Consider the following 17247-nt stretch of genomic DNA (forward strand, 5'->3'; position numbering starts at 1 on the left):
TGTTGGGCAGGGGCTGAGCACCCTCCTCTTGGACTTTCCTTTGGGACCATGTCTTGTGCCTGGTCCTGGGTGGACTGAGTTGCATTTAGTCCCAGACAACTGAGGAAATGCCGGGGCCTGCCTTAGAGAGCAGATGAGACAAAGCCATGAGGGGCTCTGGTTGGTGCTATGGCATCTGAGGGTCTGCCAGGGAGGGACCTGTCCTCCTGAGTCCTGGCTGGGGCATGTGTGTGTATGCAGACACATGTAGATATTACATATCTTTACACATACTTGCCTATATAGGGATATACACAGATACACATGTGCATATCCACATGCCTGTAATGGGAGAGTTTCAGGGTCAAGCAGGGCAGGAGCGTTTGGATCCTGGTAGGGCCGTATTCAACCTGATGTGTAAAATGAGATATGAAGTTGTAAGAATCTCCTATTAAGTGATGCTTCCCACCTAGGACTTGGGGGGGGGGGTAGGACCTCAGCCAGACCATGTACCCCTCCATGCCTGGGACAAGCCTCCTCCCTCTTATTTGTGGGGAGCCCAAGTTTCTACCTTGGAGGCAGCAGCACAGCCCCTGGTCAGGGCCCTCAGCACCCCCTGGGCAGCCTGTGAGGCCTCACTAGGATGGTGACCCCTGGAGAGATGGCTATGTTGAGCTGGGACACAGTCCACTTCTGGGCACCACACCCCAAGAGGATGGAGCCAAGCATCATAGGTGACATCAGGGAGGACAGAGAATGAACAGCGGCTTCCCAGGGCTTCCCTGGCCCTGGCCCTGGCCTTCTGGGTGCATCTGGACAGGCAGTGCCCTAGTGCTCCTTGAAAAATCAAACATTCAGACTTTTTTGTGAAATCTCTGAATTTGTTCAACATTGGCCACTATCACCTAAAATGAACAACATGAAATTGTTACCTTTGACTAAAGGAAGCTCTTCAGAATGTACAAATTCATCATGGCTCTGATAGGCTCACTGGAGCCCCAGGCCTTGATCTTGGGAGTTGGTGATTTTGGGTGGAGCCCAGGGAAGAAGGGGGTGGCAGAAGCATTGCTCCTCTGCCTTTTTATGTGTGGCCATTACTCCTCCCTATTAGGCCCTCACAGAGGCCCTGGGGGTAGGACAGCATGGTGCTGTCTCTTGTACAGGGCTAGAGAGAAAGCAGATACTTCCAAGTTTCCAGAAAATGTTAATTGATAAAATTAAAAGTCGGGCCCAGGTGGTGAATGGAGGGGGATGGGATTTTCATTTATGTCCATGTATCACCTTGAGCAAAAATGACTTGGCTGAGTGTGGGGTGCCTGCTATCCCACAGCTACCTAAACAGAGTGGGGAGCCCTGGGACAAGGAGTGGGTGCTCAGCCAGCTTGAGGGGCGGCGCTGCTGGGCTTGGCGAGTGGAAGGAGCTGTGCCAGCAGTGGGGCCGGCATGACTGAGGGGGCTCTGGGGGCTCTTCTGGCCCCTGCTGAGCGCTCAGCCCTGCATCTCCTTTCTCTTTCCAAGTTAGAGAAAAGGAGCATCTTCCTAGAAAGGAGCAGCGCAGGGCACTACGCCCCCTCAGACGAGGAGGACGGCTACGACTCCCCTGACATCAAGAGGAGAGGGGCCTCTGTGGATGACTTCCTGAAAGGGTCTGAACTCGGCAAGCAGGTGAGCACTGTTTGGCCCATGTCATCAAGTCCTGCGGGACAGCAGCTTGGGACAGGTCTCTTGGAAATCGAGAGAGAAAGGGACTTCCTGGACACTGTTGGGTACATGAGAGAGGTGGAGAGATGTCAACGTGGGTCACGACATTCACACTAGATTTTTAAAGTTTATGCTTAACTATGCCTGTATATAACCTTGTTTGGGGACAATTTCAAAAATCTGAATGTGAGGCTTCCATCCTCCCCTATCCCTCCCTGCTGGTGTCCAGTTTTGGGGGTCAGTCCTGGGTAGCCCCCATGTACCCCCTGTTCTCCATTTAGGCAAAACCTACCATTTGTGTATTTGCTTCCATGAATTGGGCAGATATTTTTTGGACATCTGTTCTGTACTAAGCATCATGGGAGACTCAGAATTAAACAGTTGGCATCCTCCCATCAGAGGGAGGCTCAGGAGTCACACATTCTGCTGATCTGGAGGCTGTCTGATCCCGTGTATTGTAATGGAAATGCGCCTGAATGGTGGGAAGCACTGAAATTAGACAAAGGAGTGACTGGAATAGCCAAGAGCCTGGATCACCCAATGCCCTCCTACTTGGAGGTACTTACTTCTACAGCAAGGTACCTTCACGGCCAGACAGGGAGGGGGCTTGGGGTCCCACAGACCTGGAGTCACCTCCCAGCTCTGCCCCTGCTGGTCCCAGCACCGCATGTCGTCAAGCCACCAGCTCCTCTGAGTGAGGGTCTTCATCTGTAAGCTTAAATCTATTTGCATTAATTTTAGCATAAGATACAGAATGCCCTGCTAACCGTGACTAAGATGACAAAGATATTTAATCACCCTAAGTCAGAAGTCTGCACTAGGAGGCTGCAAGGTCAACTCAGCTGCTCATTTGTGTCAGGGTTCTGTCTCTTCCTTCTCTTGGCCTTTCTCTCATGGTCAGAAAGTGGCTGCTGCAGGCCCAGTTATCATACTCTTACGTGACAGAACTCCAAGGAAAAAGGAAATGGGGGTGTGTGTGTGTCAGGCTTCCATCCAATCGGATGTCCCACTGCCTCTCCCTGAGTAGACTGAGGTCACATGCCCCCTACTCCCATGGGAACTGGGTTCCTGCAAATGCCTTACCGACAAAGATTCATTCCCTTGGTGCTGGGCACCCGGATGCACCCACGTCTGGTAATACAGGAAGAAAAATGAGATTTCCTGTTGACTGTTGTACACAGACCAGGTGGCTTGGACAACAGAACTTTTTCTCACTGTACTGAGGTTAGAAATCCAAGAGCAAGGTGCTAGGAGGGTGCTTGTCTCCTGAGGCCTCTCTTTGGCTTCTCCCTGTGACCTCCCATGGCCTTTTTTCTGTGCATATCCCTGGTGTCTTGTCTTCTTTTTCTAAGGAAAATGTATTGGTTCAGGGTTGTACCCTCATGACCTTATTTAATCTCAATCACCTCTTTAAAGATCCTAACTCCAAATCAGTAGTTAGGGTTTCAACATATGACTTCTGGGGGTGGGGGCGGGCAATGTGTGAATTAGCCTACAACGAATGTGGACCAGCGCTGTCTGCTGCTGTAACACTGACCGGACTCGGCTTCGCGTGTGCTATAGAGCACATGGCACACACCTGGCACACAGTGAGCTCTCAGTTTTAATACACAGAGAAACTGAGGCCCTCAGAGCCAGAGGTGTGTTGCTCAAGTTTGCACAGCTGGCTTTATGATAGAGCTAGGATTAGATCAAAGGCTCTGTCTACAGGATTCCTGTTTCTGTGCCTTTCCCAATAACCGTGATTCCTCTGCCTACCCAAGTGTGGGTCCTTATGTTCTCTGACTCGCTGCTCAGGGTCAGTCCAGAGGAGGGGCTAGAGCACAGTTCTCTGCATGTGGGACCCAAGACACTGTTGTGTTTTGAGATGAGCTGTCACATGCCAGCCACAGTAACGGAGCCACTCAGCCCTTGGAACATGGCTTTTGCAACCAGGGCATACAATTTTTACTTCTGTAAATGAGTTGCAGATGAGTTTAAATTTAAACAGTCACACGTGGCTGGTGGCTATGTTATTGGGCACCTAGTTCTGAATGACTGCACCTGCTACAAGAGCTGATTGTTTTAACTGAGTGTAGACACATACAGAACTCATTCTTTTCACTTTGCAGTTGGGTTTAATATGTGATTAACATTTCTTTAGTACGTGTTTTATTTCCATTTTTAACAAAGAGCAAACAGGTCTCACTTTCTAGTTTCAGTGTAGTATTGCTTTATGTTTTGTTTCGTTTTTTGAGACAGTCTCATTGTCGCCCTTGGTAGAGTGCTGTGGTGTCACAACTCACAGCAACCTCAAACTCTTGGGCTTAAGCTATTCTCTTGCCTCAGCCTCCCAAGTAGCTGGGACTATAGGTGCCTGCCACAATGCCCGGCTATTTTATTGGTTGCAGTTGTCGTTGTTTAGCAGGCCCGGGCTGGGCTCAAACCTGCCACCTTCGGTATATGTGGCCGGTGCTTTACTCACTGAGCTATGGGTGCCAAGCCTATTGTTTTGTTTTTATATTTTTACGAAAAATATTTGTTTTCTAGTTATATTGATATGGTTTCTTTAAAATGATGTAATTAAATAGTGAGTTCAAAGGAGATAAATATACACACTATACGCACACACACAATAGAACCTCTGTAAGTTGACCACCCAACTTATTTGGCTTATAATGAACTCTCAGTATTAACACACAGGGAAACTGAGGCCTTCAGAGCCAGAGGTATTTTGCAAGAGACTGTAACAAGCATTTCATAATAACAAGTTGCTCCAATATTTGTTGAATGAATAAAAGAAGGAAGGAAGGCAGAAGTTAGCTGTTACCTTAATTCTCCTAATATTTCAAATGCACTTTCATGGTAAATCGACAAGGAGAAATGCTTGATATAACAATATATAATATAGTTATCTGTTAATTTTCCTCTCTTTTAAAAAAAATTTGGACTAATATGAGGGTACAAACGATTAGGTTACAGTGTTTGCATTTGTTAGGTAAGGTCCCTGTTGTAGTTGTGTCCTGCACCCAGGAAATGTGCCATACACCCTTACATTGTGACCAGCATGTGGGAGCATACCAGTCCTCCTCCCTTCTTCCCCCTCCCACCAATTGGAATTGAGTTTTTCTCTTATGTGGGCGTGTATTAGTTTGTCTGCTGGCTTCATATTGAGTACATTGGATACTTCTTCAATTTTTATTTTAAAGCATTTTATAGACAAAGATCGTATACGTTGAAGGGGGACAATGTGATGACTGGGTATGTATATACACTGCCAGTCGAATTCACCAGCACATCCATCAACACCCACGGAACATCAGGTCCCAGAACTTGTTTATCTTGTAACTAAAAGTGTGTGCCGTTGTTAAGTCTAAGGAGAGGAAAGAGGTTTTTAGGTGGGGGATTTCATTTGGGATTTTTATTTTGGTCAGAGAAAAAGTGGATTGCTGGACGGCAAGACTGAAGTTTGTTATAGTGATGTTTAAAGCCTCGTGGGATACCTTTATCTCAGCCCCTGCTGGCTGCTGGCTGAGGACATCTGTTTGGGTGCCAGTCCCAGGAAAGGGTATCTACCTGCCAGCATCTCAACTGTGGACTGAAGGGCAAGGCCATATGTCCCCCAAGGAAAATCACATTCTGGGTGGCATTTCTAAGGCCATGTCCTCTGTCAGCAGAGGCAGCAGGAGCATTTGAGCCTCAGGCCTCCCAGACCTGACCCCTGGCCCCAGTTGCATCTCTTACCAGATGGTCACCTTAAGCAAGGCCTGGACAGCCTGCTAATATGGTGCTCACCTGTTGTGCACAGCACCCTTCTAAGGACATAGAACTGACATGACGTCTCTGAACCCCTTCCATCCCACGAACTCATCTTTAAGTCGTCATTGGATTTGAACAGGATGAGGCTATGTTCTGGAGGCTATGCTGGGGACTTCCTCCCTGTCTGCCGTGGAAAACCTCCTGAAAGCCAGTCTGATCTTTGTTTAAATTCAGTTCACTTTTATGTCTTCCACTTGGCCCCTATCAAGAAGATTAGGGCCAAGTAGCTCAAATGCTAAGGTTGTGGACTGCTCAGCCGAGACACTCTGACCACCTCCTTATGGGTGCAGAGCAGGGGAATGCTCTGCTGAGCTTATGCACACCCCTGAGCAGATGCCAGCCAACTTGCTGTGACTGCAAGTGTTTATATATCTTTACCTAGGTTAGTCATTGAAACCCGGGTATTTTTAATGAATGTGTCACAGAATGCTATTAACTCCATTTATCTTGTGCCTACCAGCAAAATAAACTGTTCTTAATCAGCACCATGGAGTAAACCAGAGTATCTTTATGGATGTGTCACATTCATAAGTCTGAGCTCGTCAGAGTGTGTGGTTTGAGTTGCTGGGACTTATTTTGCTTTAAACACTCAAGTTAATGGCTGCTGAACTCAAGTGGCACCATCACTGCCAGAGCTGCTGCCAGGATCTCAAAGGTGGCATGTTAGCAAGTATCCTCTTAATCTTAAAACAGACATTTGGTGAAACCTTTTGCTCTGTCTCAGCCTTCTCCTGTCACCACCTTCCTCTGGTGTGGGGAGGCATGCAGCCTTCATGGAGGTTTCTACCCCCCACCAGACCAGGCTGAGTCCATGGGTGCCTGGTTCTTTCTGTACCCCCCAGTCCTTTCTGGTCGTGGTGTCCATACACCCACTATAACCACCCCCTCACCCCCCCAGCCACCAACATTCATATGTAATGCACAATCTGAGTCAAAACAAATTATCTGAGTCACAAACTTCTGGCTCAAGCCTTTGTCTAGCCACTAAGTTGGAGAAGCTAAGGGTGCCCAGAAGTGGAGCTTTTTGTGTGCATGTCTCATGAGCCCCAGGGGGAGTTCTGTCTTGACTAGAGCCCAAGTGTTTCTGTGCCTGCGGGAATTAGGGGACCCTCATCTGTCCCATCTGCTATTCTAACTCGTGGCATGGCTCAGAGGGGCACATCCTCTTTCCAGGCCTTATTCTCCTCACCCTAGATGAGTAGTGCCCACACATACCTGTACATGTCTCTAGACATTGAGCTCCAAGAGCTAGAGAAGAAAAAAGAAGGGACCTTTAGGACACCAGGGGAGCCTTCTGGAGCTGAGTTGACATTCCCTCTTCTTGGCCCCCAGCCCCACTGTTGCCATGGTGATGAGTACCACACTGAGAGCAGCCGGGGGTCTGACCTCTCAGACATCATGGAGGAAGACGAGGAAGAACTCTATTCAGAAATGCAGCTGGAAGATGGGGGTCGGAGGCGGCCCAGCGGCACATCCCACAATGCCCTCAAGGTCAGTGGCCAAGGGGAGGGCACTCAGGGCCCTCCACATAGTCCCAGAGCAGTTCCATCCTTGTCCCTTTGCTGGGGCTGGTATGGCTGGTTCCAGAGGGCCTCGCGGCCCAACCAGCAGCCCCTGGATTTGGATTTGCTTCTTGCTCACTATTGAATTTGCATTCAGGAGTTAGCTGTGTCTCCCAGTTTGGAGGAGGCCTCGTGGTGCCCTTCAGGGGGCCCAGTCAGGAGTTGAAGTGGGAGGAATAGAACAAAGGCAACTCCACCCCAGCAGCGGGTCTCATCCTGGAGAGAAGCAACCTCTGAGTCAGCCCTGAGACAGGGAGCGTGGTGGGCTGGGGAGCTGTGCAAGATCCCTTCAGAGGGAGGCAGGCATAGGACAAGCTCGGTGAGGTCAAGGGAAGGCTGGGTTGGGATGGTGGTCCCATGGACTAGTCACATGAGCCCCTCATGGCCAGGCTGGCGGGTTCATTGTCTTGCAAAGACCATCTCCCACTAGGCCCTGGCATGCCTCCCTCCCAGGGGAAGCTACCTTAAGCCTGGCAGGTCGGGTTCCCCTTGATCTGGTGACCTACCTTCCTTCCTTGCTGCTGCTGCTGATGGGCAGTGTGTTCCGGCTCCATGGAGCAACAGTGCCCAACCACCTCTGTGCACAGGCCCTGCACCAGGTTGCAGGGCAGCCCCTGTCCTCCAGCAGCTCCTAATCTGGTGAGGGAGACAGACAAAGGGCCAGGCCACTAGTAGGACCTTCTTAGGTTTTCAAAATGAAAGAGGTCTTGGAGAGGAAACTCCTGCTGGGGGTGAAGCCTCTGGTAGCACACTTCTCTAGGAACACAGAGCCGTGCACTTTGAATGGTGGACAGAGGCACATCCAAATCTGACCCTCTCAGCACCCACTTGCATAGACAGACTGACCTATGTTCTCCCAGCAGAGGCCTCTAGCAGGGCCTTGGGGATGTCTTGTCACCAAAGAACATGCCAGCTCCCTATGCAAAGCTTGCGTGGTTGCAGCTTGTATGCCATTCCTAGTGGCTCCTCCCTATCCATCAGCTCCCTGGGTAGCACCAATGAGCAGGATGCACCTGGCGTTTCCCGAGAGGTCCAACCTGACAACCCCCTTGCCCCCCGCAGCTCCCCATACTGTGCCTCAGAACCAAGAGCTACCTGGAAGTGCTCATGTGCAGGGCGAGGCATGCACCTGCTCTTCTGATGTGCTTGATGCTTTTCCTTTTGAGGGAGGAAGATCCTGGGGTGGTGCTTCCTGAGAATAGTTTAGCAAAGAAATAAAAAGTCATCTTATGTCCTTGGGAGGAGACCCAGAGAGCAAGCAGGTTGTCTACAAGGCCACCTGGCCCAGCCTCTTAGACACAGCAGTGTAGGGATCACAGGCAGGAGGGTAGCCGAGATGGTGGCAGGCTCACTACCGTGTTCTCACAATCAGAAACTGTTATAGGCTAGTCTGAACTTGTAGGTTCTCTGAGAAATTCCAAGATGTGGCTTAGAGGTCTGGCCTGGCTCGGCTCATAGTTCCACCTGGCATCAATTTACTGGTCTCCTGATGGGAAGGGTCACATGTTTGTCCCCGCCAGCCCAGTTCACTGATACCAAGACCCAGCTGCTGCAAAAACACTGTGGTGACCATCCCTGCACTCATGGATGGCTTGCTCTTGGTGTTCATCATGGTGATGTTGGTTGACATGCCTGAGTGTACACCCCAGAACATGGTTAGCAAAGGAGGAAGACAGACCTCAATCAGTCTGCAGAGTGAGTGGCCAGGTCCAGGCGCATGGCAGACCCCACACCCAGTAAACCAATGCGACCCTGATGGGAGCTGGTAGGTAGCCAGTGCATGTACAAAGGGGAGGCAGGGGTACACCAGGCCTGGAGAGTCAGCCAGGGTACCCAAGGAGAGGCAGTTAGGAGTGGCTATCAGCATGAGGTCTCGTTTTTCGGCCAGAGGGTGAGTTTGAGGGCTGTTTCCAGCAGAAAGCAGGATACTTGTGGAGACACATCAGTGTGAGTTCCCCTGAATTTATATGGAGCTCCAAGTGTGGCCTGCTCTGTGCTTGGCATGGGAGACCATGATGCCTCTGATAGTCTGTGCCTCTGGGGGCCTCCAAGCATAGGATGCAGAGGACAGGTAGGCAGACCTCAGGCCTCTGCCCATGCCACCCAGAACCACTGCATGAGGGCACTACTCTGGGGTACTAAGTGACAAGGTGCCTGGTTTCATGCAGCTTCTATTTTAGCCAAGAAGAAAGGTGATAGGTCAGGAGAACAAGAAGGACAGATTTAAGAGGGTGCTCTGGGGGCAAGGAAGAAAACAGACCAGGAGACAGGCAGGAACCAGCCAGGGTCCCCGTGAAGCCAGCGTAGTCAGTTGGCATCCGATGGCGATTGCCTGGGGGTTCTGAGGACACAGCAGCGGCGTTGGGTGCCTAAGGTCCGCCTCCACAACAGGGCCTAGTGCTGCAGCCCCGCCCCCAGCTTGCTGCATGCCTCTGCTCACCTGTCTGCTGCAACCCCCAAGCCACCCTTGGCTATCCCACCCGTCTGCTGCACCTTGCTGGAGCATGCTGGCCCAATAGACGCAAAGGCTGCGTCCACCCCACCTCAGAGACTAACTCGTGTGTGTTTTCTCCCTTGCGCCCCCCCTCATGTGCGGTCGCGGTCACGCCCTGCCCTCCCTGCACCCACCCCACCATGCCAACCCCCAAGGAGTGCTCCGAACATAGGACCTCCGAAGGCGTGTTCTCGGAGCAGCAGCCCCCGCGCGGAAAGAGGCTTTTCAGTATCCCCGAAGTAGCGGAGGAGGAGGCCGAGTGCTGCGAGCTGCACAAGCAGGGCCTTGGGGCGGCCACCAGGGCACGGGTGCCGCTGCTTGGAGAGCCCAGGCGCTCCAGGCTGCGCAGGGGGAACGAGGCCCCGCGGGGCTTCTGGCTCTCCGAGGACAGAGGCTGCCGGCTCAGCCGCTCGGCCGCCAGGAGCCCAGACAGTGGCCTGGACTGTGGCAGCGAGGAAGAGCTGCGCCCTGGCCTGGGGAGCACCACGGCCACTTGCCCCCCAGGGCACTGTCCCTGCGCTCGGAGCCCGCGGCCCTCGCTGGCCAGGCGGCGCACGCTGACCCGGCAGAGCAGCATTGAGGAGGACTTTTGGGAGCAGGAGGACCCCAGCGCCGTCCTCAGGGGCGACGACACCCAGCCTGGCCCCGAGAGGCCCGCGCCCAGCAAGCACGGCTGGGACGAGCCCGCAGAGCGCCCAGACTTGCGGGGTGTCCGGAGGAACAGCGTAGCAATGCCCGACAGCGGGATGCCAGAGAGTAGGGCCGCTGCCCAGCGCGCAAAGCCGGCTCCCAGAGTGGCGCAGGGCCCTTTGGTGTGTGACGTAAACCGCCTTTCACCTCCACTTGCCAAAACAATCCTCTTCATACTTTCATTAATTTTTTGGTTGTTTCTTTTCTTTTTTTTGGTGTCCATCCTTGGGGAATCCTTGCTGGCTCTCTTTAGTTTTCCCTGCATTTTTGATTTATTAAGTCCCATTCGCTTCCCAGTCTTTGGACCATGCTGAAGATTTCTTTACTTTGCTTTAGACTGATGATTTCCCCACCTCCAGAAGCAATGATGATTGTGGCTGCTTTAATTAAAGGACAACTGAATCTAAATTTTAATTAAGGGTTAGCTGAACCGTGATTTACTTAAAAGCTTGGCAACTTTTTTTTTTCAAAATGATCCAAAGGGACTTATCTATTAGTATTACTGAAGGTTTCCCCCTTGTTTTTGATCTTTATAACTGAAAAAAAAAAACAAACAATTATTGAGAAGTCTGTTTTTGCATATTGTTTCCAAGGTATTTTTGTTTTTTTTATTGCTGATTCTTTTCGGCAACCAGTTTCCGAAATGAAGCTTCCATTGTCAACCTTCACCTGTGGGTGTAGATACACCCCATCTCCTGCCTTCTGTTAGTGGGTTGGAGAGTAGGGATTCATTCAAGGCGTCATTCATCTCTACATTGTGTCCTCTTTCCAGAACATTTGCTCCTGTCATGCTGACCTTTCCATTGCAAACACAGGTGAGCCATCCACGTGGTGCCAGGCCTCGAGTCTGAGCCCATGAGCTCTGGGATGGGTCCACGAGAGGCGCTGACCCACACCCCGGGGCTCCCCGCCAGCCGCCTGCAGCCAGCACACCCGGGCACCGTTCACTCCTGTGTTCCTGAGAACATCCTCACTCAGTTGACTTACTAGTGAGCTGGAGGTTTTGCTTTAATTCTAACCTTCGGTCTAAGTTAGAGGTGAGCTTACCCAGAGAGGAGATCTAGCCAGGTGGGCCCTAGAATCTCATCAGCATCTTCAGATTAGCACTAAGAGGTTGCCCTGAGTTTCAAAGATTTCGTCTTTGGATTTTTGGAGCCTCTCATACAACTTTTATCCAGGCAGGACTTTTGGAGTTATAGAATTTTCCCCCACTTTTGTGAACAGCTGCCGGGAAGTGGGGCAGGGCACATGGAAACTGGGCAGGGGTGAAAGTGGTCAGAGGTGCCCATGGCAGGATGAGGTGTGTGAAAACTATTGGCACTTTGGTGCAAGGTATTTGGCTTCAGCGGCAGTAGCAGCAACAAAAGGAACCTCCCCAGTAGTTACTTTTTGCCCCTGCCTTACCGCATGTCAAACTGCTAAGTGGACGTAGAAAATGGGGTGCTGGGTGACAGCTTTGTTCTCTTCCAGGTCATTCAGCTAACCTTTCAGTTAAAAGCTAAGTTTAGTTGCCTTTAGAGCTTCTGCTTCTCAATCAAATTGATTTGGCTAACTGAATTCTTTTCTCCCAGGGCTGGCACAGCTTACGACTTTCTTGTTGTTTTATCTTTAGATCTTAGGAAACCCAGCGTCTGCAGGACGGGCAGATAGGGTGGATCACATGGGACGGAGGTTTCCCCGAGGCAGTGCTGGTCCGCAGCGGTCCCGGATGAGGCCTGTCCCGTCCATCGGTCAGTGGCCCCACAATTGCCTCTCTCTTTCCACTCCAGAGCACGTGATTGCTTGGTCCTCTATTCAAACATGTGAAAAACATTTCTTAGCAGTAGCATTTTCAGCTAAATACAGAAAACTCTCGGTTATTTACTGTATCTAGAGGGCAGTAGCAGCACGGCATGATAAATAAAATGTTTTATGGATATTCTCATAGTGTATCATATTGGCTTTTTATGTCAGTCTTCTCCCTACCCACTTTTCACTGGAGACCTTCACAGAGTAAGTGCTGATGGGGTTGCCTTGTGCCATCTGCTTGCCCTGGCTGGGCTCTCCTAAAATGCTTGGGGCCAAAGCCCAAGGTAAGTGGGCCCTGAATAACCGAGAGTTGTCTGTGTGAGTAGGACATGTGGGCAGGTAGCAGCCAAACGTGGCCCTGAATGTGTGCCCCCCTCATCTGTCTGGTCACTTTCCCACTCCCAAGTCATTACCTGGCCTTGTTTCCATTCTCTTAACTACTTTTTGGAATTTAGCCATTCATGCTGAAAGCAGTTATTTCAGCCATCCTACTCAATTTGTTCAGAGGGGCCATGTGGCCAAAGGCAGGATGGTAATACTCAAATTATTGGAAATGGATCGTGGCAGCAGCAATTCCAAAAAGTACCATGCACAAGATAATGGAAGCTGGTAATCAACACAAACTAGCCTCTTGTGAAAACACACATACACATGAAATGCAGCAATGAGAACTGTTAACAGAAATAGATGAAAGCCAAACATCCAGATTTGGCATTACAGGGCTGGAGGAAAACAATGTCCAGGTCATCTAGGCCATCATATTCAAATTGTAAAAGAGAATTGGTCATCTTTCCCAGCAACTCAAAATGAAGAAAAACCTTATAAAGCAAAACAGATCCTCTAAAATGGTTTTCTTTCACACATTTTTAAAAATATAATTCAACAATAGGGAAAAGAATTGCCATTTTTATAGTGCTATTATTTATTTATGGAGACAGGGTCTTGCTCTATAACCCAGGCTGGAGGGCAGTGGAACAAGAGTAGTTCACTGCAGCCTTGACTCTTGGACTTAAGCACTCCTCTTAACTCAGCCTCCAAGGTAGCTGGGACTACAGGCACATGCTACTACAGCCGGCTAATTTTTTGACTTTTTTGTAGAGAGAGGGTCTTGCTGTGTTGCCCAGGCTGGTCTTAAAGTCCTGGCCTCAAGCGACCCTCCCGCCTTGGCTTCCCCAAGTGCTAGAATTACAGGTATGTGAGCCACTGTGCCCAGCCCTAGAATGTCATCAATACAAATTCCATAGAATGTTAAAGATCATTATACAGTATATTCAGTTAACTGAAAGATAACAAAATATACACATACTCAAAACATTGATTTTTGCTTATAGATCAACTAGCAGTTCCATATATTGTATGCTGAGCCTAAATTCCTCTGGAGCATTCCAAACCTACAGTCCCATCTCTCACATATTCATGTTGTGTGTAAATCCTTCTGTAACAACTACAGAGCTTATGTAGGTTCTCCCCGTTCTCAGGTCATGTGACCTATTAGAGACTTCCTGTCATGAGGAGCCATGTAGGTGAAGGGGCAGCCTTTCTGCCAGGGCTCCATGTTGTTCTTCTGCTCTTGAAGCTGGTTTCAAGTTTTCTTTTCACTGTAATTTTAGTGAGTGAAGACAAGCCTTGCTCATTAAGTACTCTGTTGAGGTTCAAGCCAGGGACAGGCAATGGTGTGGGCAGTGGGAAAGGGTGTCCGTTCACAGAGGCACGGCGGGCCTTCCATTCTAGTCTCCTGGGCTGGGAGCTGATCATGTGACACATACCCACTTGAGCAAGAAAGCCAAGGTGACGAACCTCTGTGTGTACAGTCTTGCCAGACTGAGCCTCGTCTTCAGAGAGCCTCAGACAATGCTGCTTCGGTTAGATTTCTCTTACGGTAAAAAAACTCAAAAGGGTATATACAAGAACTTTTGTTAAATTGGTTGAAGAGAGAGCAATTCTGTGTTAACCCCTTAAAGAAAAAGCCTCTTAATAATGTAACTCAAAACAGTGTTAAGTAATAAAGCAGTTAGAGATTTAATTGTACAGACTTATATGCCCCACACAACCTAAGTGGAAACAGTTTACACGTACACATTTGTACATATGCATACCATGGTACCTATTCTATTTCAGAAGAAAACAAAATGAAATTGTCACCTACTGTAAGGATGAGGAGTCTAAGGTGACTGGCCCGGTGAAATGAATGGTCAGTGATGTTTGAACAGACAGTATTTTCCTCTTGTTCTCAGTTCTACTGTTCTTGTGAAAATATTAGAAAATATTTTAGAAATTTGCTATCTTCCAAAAATATCACTTTTCTTTCTTAGAGGAAATCAAGTGTGTAAACCACATGATTCCTAAGTGTATTTTTAATAAGCAGTGGTTCCACAATTAAAAACATTGCAACTTTTAATATTCTCGTGTTCCTGAAATTAAAGGAAAAAGACGCAGTGTTCTTTGGGATTTAAAAACCACAGTTTTATAGTTCCATGTCTAATAAATTCTAAATCATATAATCAGCATAAAGTGTCTATCTGAACCTTGACAGACATGTCCAGAGACATATTTAATTGGGTTTGTTTATTCCCTTTTTTGGACCTTGCCTCAGCCTCCTGAGTAGCTGGGACTACAGGCGCCCACCACCACATCTGGCTAGTTTTTCTATTTTTAGTAGAGACGGGGTCTCACTCTTGCTCAGGCTTGTCCGGAACTCCTGAGCTCAAGCTGTCTACCCACCTTGGCCTCTCAGAGTGCTGGGATTAGAGGCGTGAGCCTCCACACCTGGCCTTCCCTTTAGTCTTTGGTCTTTGTGTTTATTGAGTTCTTTACCTGTCAGGCAGGAGGCTAGAAGGTTTGCTTTTCTAAAAACTTCACCACAGTTGTGAGGATTCTATTCTCAGAGACTGAAAATTTCCTCTATTTTCTCTCACTTTTTGTGATTTTGGCTACTGAGCTTACAGAATGAGGAAGTACAGCCCATTTCCTTTTGTGTCCAGAGAGAGAAGAACAATGAAAAGATAATAACTTCATCAACAAAGGTTGGTCCTTTAAAAAGAGAGAGAGAATGGAGAACTCTTTCCCACAGGTTTCCCCACAAGGAAAAAAATGAAAAGCTGTGAAGTATGTTTAATAGATGATTCCCTTTCTCTCCGTAGAAATTACAGTGGACAGTAGCAGTGAAGGCGGTTGGTCTCGGTCAGGTAGTGAGGGCCACATCCCGCCTGTGCAAGACGGTGCTTATTCCCGCAGCACCGGGGGACTCAAGAGCCGACCCAGGTGGCGGGTCAGGAGCCCTGACCTGCCTGCCCTCCCTCACGGTACGCAGCCTTTCCTCTTCCTCCCTGGCAAAGACCCACCCAACCCCCGGGGCCAGGATACTTCCACAGCAGGGCAGGGCAGCGCCCACTCCCTCCTGGGTCGGCCCCAGTGCAGGTAAGTGCTCCCTTCAGCCCAGCCTGCCACTGGACAAGCCCCAGCTGCTCACTCCCATCTCTGGCAAAGTCAGATTTCCACAGGCACATCCCCCCCCCTACACACACAGCCTGGGCTCTCCCCACCAAGGTCAGGTGCCCAGGAGATACAGAGCACCCTCTCTGGGAGAACATGCAGTGGGGTCACCTCATACTCATACTTTTATTCACACACTTTCAACTGCAAGACTCACCTCCACCCTCACCCACACCACCCCCAAAACACACGGAGGAGAGAATGTCTCAGTGTGGCAGTTCTCCTCTGGGTGGGACACTGGCCTGAGAGACCCTTTGGTCTCTACCTCATTGCTTCCTGTGGGATGGTCACTTGTCAGGGTCCATGCGATTTGGGGCTTGAAGATGTAAAAGTTCAGTTTTCCACAGATCATGGTCCTCGAACCTAAGCCATCTACTGAGAAAACACGCTCCTTGATACACTGCTGGAGTAACGTAGGGGATACTTCAAAGGAAGATGCTGGCCATACCCAACTCTCTCTCTAGGCTCAGACGTTAGCATCTGACACCCTTGTGTGCTGTGACACATAAACTCAGCTGGAGAAATGCTGTAGCCAGCAGCTTGTGGACGTGGGCAGTGTCCACAGCTGGGGCTGCACTCTCTAGGTCCCACCCACACTGGTGCTCAGCTCCTCCTGCAGACCTCCCGCTGATGCTGCCTGACTCGAAAATAAGCCCCACCCCAGAGGCGTGGGGTTCTCTGCCGCTGTCTGTGAGCAGAAGGGGTTGCCCACCCCAGAGGCATGGGGTTCTCTGCCGCTGTCTGTGAGCAGAAGGGGTCGCGCCGCTGCACACGGGACTCAGAGACTGCCGAGGGCTTCACTCCAGCTTCTCTCTGTATTTATTGTAGATAACATTTGAAACTAGGAAAAAGTCATTGGGTCTTTCCTCTGAGTATCAATAAAACTAGTGTGAAGAAATGAGTGAGACCAGCAGTGGAAATGTTTTGTTCCCTAGCAGAAGTTAAATTACTGAATTTTTAGATTATTTAGGCATTCTAAAAAGATCCTGGATTTCAGTAATGTAAATAACTCACTACGTTTTCAAGATCAACCTTTCCTGCAGCTAAAGTGCTTTTGTTTTTAAACTAAACTTTTCCTTTCTTTCTTGTTTTTGGCTGGTGAAAGATGCTGATTGCTTGGTTCTTTCTCTACACCTGCCCTGTCCTTTCTGCACACCTGTGTCCTCCCATCCCATGCCTGTGTTCCTTGTGCTGGTGACAGAAGTTCAGACTAGGCTGTTTTCCCCAGCCCTGCCTTCTCTGCTGCTGATGTGTGTTTTTCTTGTTTGCTTCCCTGCTGGTTCTGAGACCCGCTCGTGGGATTAGAACAATATTACCTGTCAGTTGTTTGTCTCTCTGTACCACAGAGGGTGCCAAAAAGTGTGCACACATTTTAAGAAAGGAAAAAACGGGGTTAACGTCGTAATAGTCTACATACACCGATAACAAAAGATGAATGCAGGTCACGTTGAGCAGCTCCTATAATTGCAGAAGTCAAATGTGACGTGAGGGTGACAAATGTCATACAGGTCTTTCTTTCCATTCTCACACTGTGTATACATTTTTGGCACCCTCTGCACACACAGACCTATGTACATATACACAGATCTCATGCTATCTAATCATATATATGCACACATGTATAAGGATTTCAAAAAGAATTGTTTTTAGAGGCAAGATGGTAGAGTTGAAACCCAGTTCTGCCAGGAAATTGCTGATTACTATGAAGAATGAAGAATGTGTTTGTTGCCAGTTAAGTATTTA

The 17247-nt window shown here is 49.2% G+C and overlaps 1 protein-coding gene across 6 annotated transcripts in view; it reads left to right on the forward strand.

Annotated features, from left to right (window-relative positions):
• Window positions 1-17247, forward strand: part of RIMBP2 (RIMS binding protein 2) — a 65724-nt gene that overhangs the window by 32654 nt on the left and 15823 nt on the right. For 5 of the 6 annotated variants that reach the window (XM_023508484.1, XM_023508482.1, XM_023508483.1 and 2 more), the window contains 3 exons: window positions 1498-1644; window positions 6811-6969; window positions 11837-11954. In XM_023508484.1, the coding sequence (XP_023364252.1) occupies window positions 1498-1644; window positions 6811-6969; window positions 11837-11954 (424 nt within the window). Of the gene's footprint in view, window positions 1-1497; window positions 1645-6810; window positions 6970-9689; window positions 10347-11836; window positions 11955-15152; window positions 15315-17247 lie in introns of all 6 variants that reach the window. The other variant, XM_023508481.1, reaches the window with a different exon arrangement.

The sequence above is a fragment of the Otolemur garnettii genome, unplaced genomic scaffold (genome assembly GCF_000181295.1).
Source record: "Otolemur garnettii isolate 467f Iridium unplaced genomic scaffold, OtoGar3 scaffold00250, whole genome shotgun sequence".
Lineage (NCBI taxonomy): Eukaryota > Metazoa > Chordata > Mammalia > Primates > Galagidae > Otolemur > Otolemur garnettii.